The 2,463-nt window shown below is 36.8% G+C and overlaps 1 protein-coding gene across 2 annotated transcripts in view; it reads left to right on the forward strand.

Annotated features, from left to right (window-relative positions):
- The window catches only part of LOC107752242 (voltage-gated potassium channel subunit beta-3-like), a 35,125-nt gene that overhangs the window by 29,820 nt on the left and 2,842 nt on the right, over positions 1–2,463 (forward strand). For both annotated transcript variants that reach the window (XM_016568171.1, XM_016568170.1), the window contains exons 10-13: positions 721–841; positions 1,661–1,755; positions 1,914–2,034; positions 2,282–2,370. In XM_016568171.1, coding sequence (XP_016423657.1) covers positions 721–841; positions 1,661–1,755; positions 1,914–2,034; positions 2,282–2,370 — 426 coding nt within the window. The remainder of the gene's footprint in view (positions 1–720; positions 842–1,660; positions 1,756–1,913; positions 2,035–2,281; positions 2,371–2,463) is intronic.

Here is a 2,463-nt window from a genome sequence, read left to right on the forward strand (position 1 = left end):
AGAAGAGCATTTTTTATTATTATGGAAGCCCATTTCTGCGACGGAATAAAATAAAATAAAAAAAGAATAAGTTAATTGCAACTTTTTAAACTAAGACTTGTGAGAATTTGTATCTTGTAATTCTGACTTTTGCAAAAAAAAAAAATCTTTTTTTTTAAGTTTACATCTCGCAATTCAGTTTTTTTCCTGCCATGGAATAAAAAAGGTTATTGCAACTTTTTATCTCAAATTTCTGCCCTTTTTTTTTTTACTCACAATTGCGAGTTGATATCTATGAGTTGATATTTCAACTTTTCTTCTCAGAATTGCGTGTTTGAAAATGCATATCTTGCAATTCTGACTTTATATCTTGCAATTCTAAAAAAAAAAATCTGAATTGTGAGATATAAACTCAGAATTGCGAGAAAAAAAGTTGCCTTTTTTTTTTCTTATTAGATAATTTAATTATTATTGTTTGTATTCTGTGGCAGAAACTGTGGTGTAGATTATTGCATCAGCTTGTCCTATCCTATCTGTTAAGTATCCTAAGTATCCTATATGTTACTGGAAAAGTTCCACTGTTATTATGAATATATATGAACTACTGTCTACAATCTCAATAAATTGATTGTGTCACTTCTATTAGTCGCTCCCCAGAACTGCTGTTTACGTTGGTTGTTAAGATCTCGGCCATTGAAAGGATGGTTTAACCCCTTGTTGTCTGTGTGTTTGTGTGTTTAGGAGGCGTACTCAGTAGCAAGGCAGTTTAATTTAATCCCACCGGTATGTGAACAGGCCGAGTATCACTATTTCCAGAGGGATAAAGTGGAGGTGCAGCTGCCAGAGCTCTACCACAAGATCGGTCAGTCGCCAAGAGTTACCTTACAATGAAATTCAGTCAGGAATTACCTTTGTCAGAAACAAGCACACTTTAGCATACTTTCAAATTTCATACTTTAAAGCGTGAACTGAAATGTAATGTTTTTGGACACTTAATTGCATGTCAGTTGCAATTAAATGAAAACATACCTTTAGATTAAATATGCATATATATTAAATGGAATTAGCTGAACTTAAGAGTGTTTATAAATCAAATTATAATCAAGTACTTTGCATGCGCTTTAGTAAGTTAATCAACACATCAAAATAAGTGTAGTTCTTTAAAGCACCACAAAATATTTACTAAAACATAATTTAACATACGTTTAAATTGAAAAGCTTAAAGCCAAAAATCAGTCACTGGTGAAACATAGACTACAATATAATGCATTATTTCTTATGTTTTTAGATGTTTCATACTACAAAGCTATAATTTGCCAATGCAGAATATAGCGGCAGGATATATTTACTGTATCTGACCTTGATCCTTTTTAATGTGCAAATTTACAGTTTATATTACGTCTTTAATTGATTTTTCCGTACATTTCTGCCATATGTACATTGACTGACAGTCACCACTGATAAGCTACCACTAAATATTGTAGAAACTTAATTTGCTGTAAAGCTGCTTTGCAATGATTTGTATCGTGAAAAGTGCTGTACAAATAAACTTGAATTGAATTGAATATACATTTTAAAAATAATGACTTGATTTCGTGATTTGAATTATTTGATTAGAAGTTTGATTAGGACAGATGTCGAGTGTAACTCCATGTCTTGTGACTGTCACACGCTGCGCCAGGTGTTGGAGCCATGACCTGGTCTCCTCTGGCATGCGGGCTGATCACTGGGAAATACAGTGATGGTGTTCCAGACTGTTCAAGAGCAGCAATTAAAGTGAGTCATCAACAGCAGGAGATCGTCTCTCCTCCCTGGGAATCTCTGTTCAGTTTCTCAGTGCTGTTTGAAGTCTAATTCTAATTCAGTGACAGTCCTGTACTTGCTAAATCCATGTGAGTGATGATAAATGTTCAGTGTGTGACTGTGTGTATTAGGGCTATCAGTGGCTAAAGGAGCGAGTGTTCAGTGAAGAAGGACGCAGACAGCTGGCAAAAATCAAAGAGCTCCATCTGGTGGCTGACAGGCTGGGCTGCACGGCTTCTCAGCTCGCCATTGGTGAGTGTCTCTGTACTATCGGTGCACTTATACTGTATGTGCTCCCCAACTCCTGGAAGTTATGTAAAGCCAGCCAGTCAGATTAGAGCAGGCCAGACCCAGAAAGTGCTTGTGATTTTTGTGTGTGATATGCATCAGAAGGACAGTGAACGGTCTGTGCTTTCAAATGCTTTGATGTTCTGCACTGATGTTCTTTATAAAAACCAGTGCTTGTGTACAATAACGTTTTGTGAAATCTCTCACTCAGCGTGGTGTTTGCGTAGTGAAGGGGTCAGTTCTGTACTTCTTGGTGTCTCCAATACAGACCAGCTTCTTGAGAACCTCGGAGCCCTGCGGGTAACACACAGACACAGACACAGATACAGACACAGACACACACACACACACACACACACACACACACACACACACACACATACACACACACAC

The sequence above is a fragment of the Sinocyclocheilus rhinocerous genome, unplaced genomic scaffold, assembly GCF_001515625.1.
Source record: "Sinocyclocheilus rhinocerous isolate Xijiao unplaced genomic scaffold, SAMN03320098_v1.1 scaffold1915, whole genome shotgun sequence".
NCBI lineage: Eukaryota > Metazoa > Chordata > Actinopteri > Cypriniformes > Cyprinidae > Sinocyclocheilus > Sinocyclocheilus rhinocerous.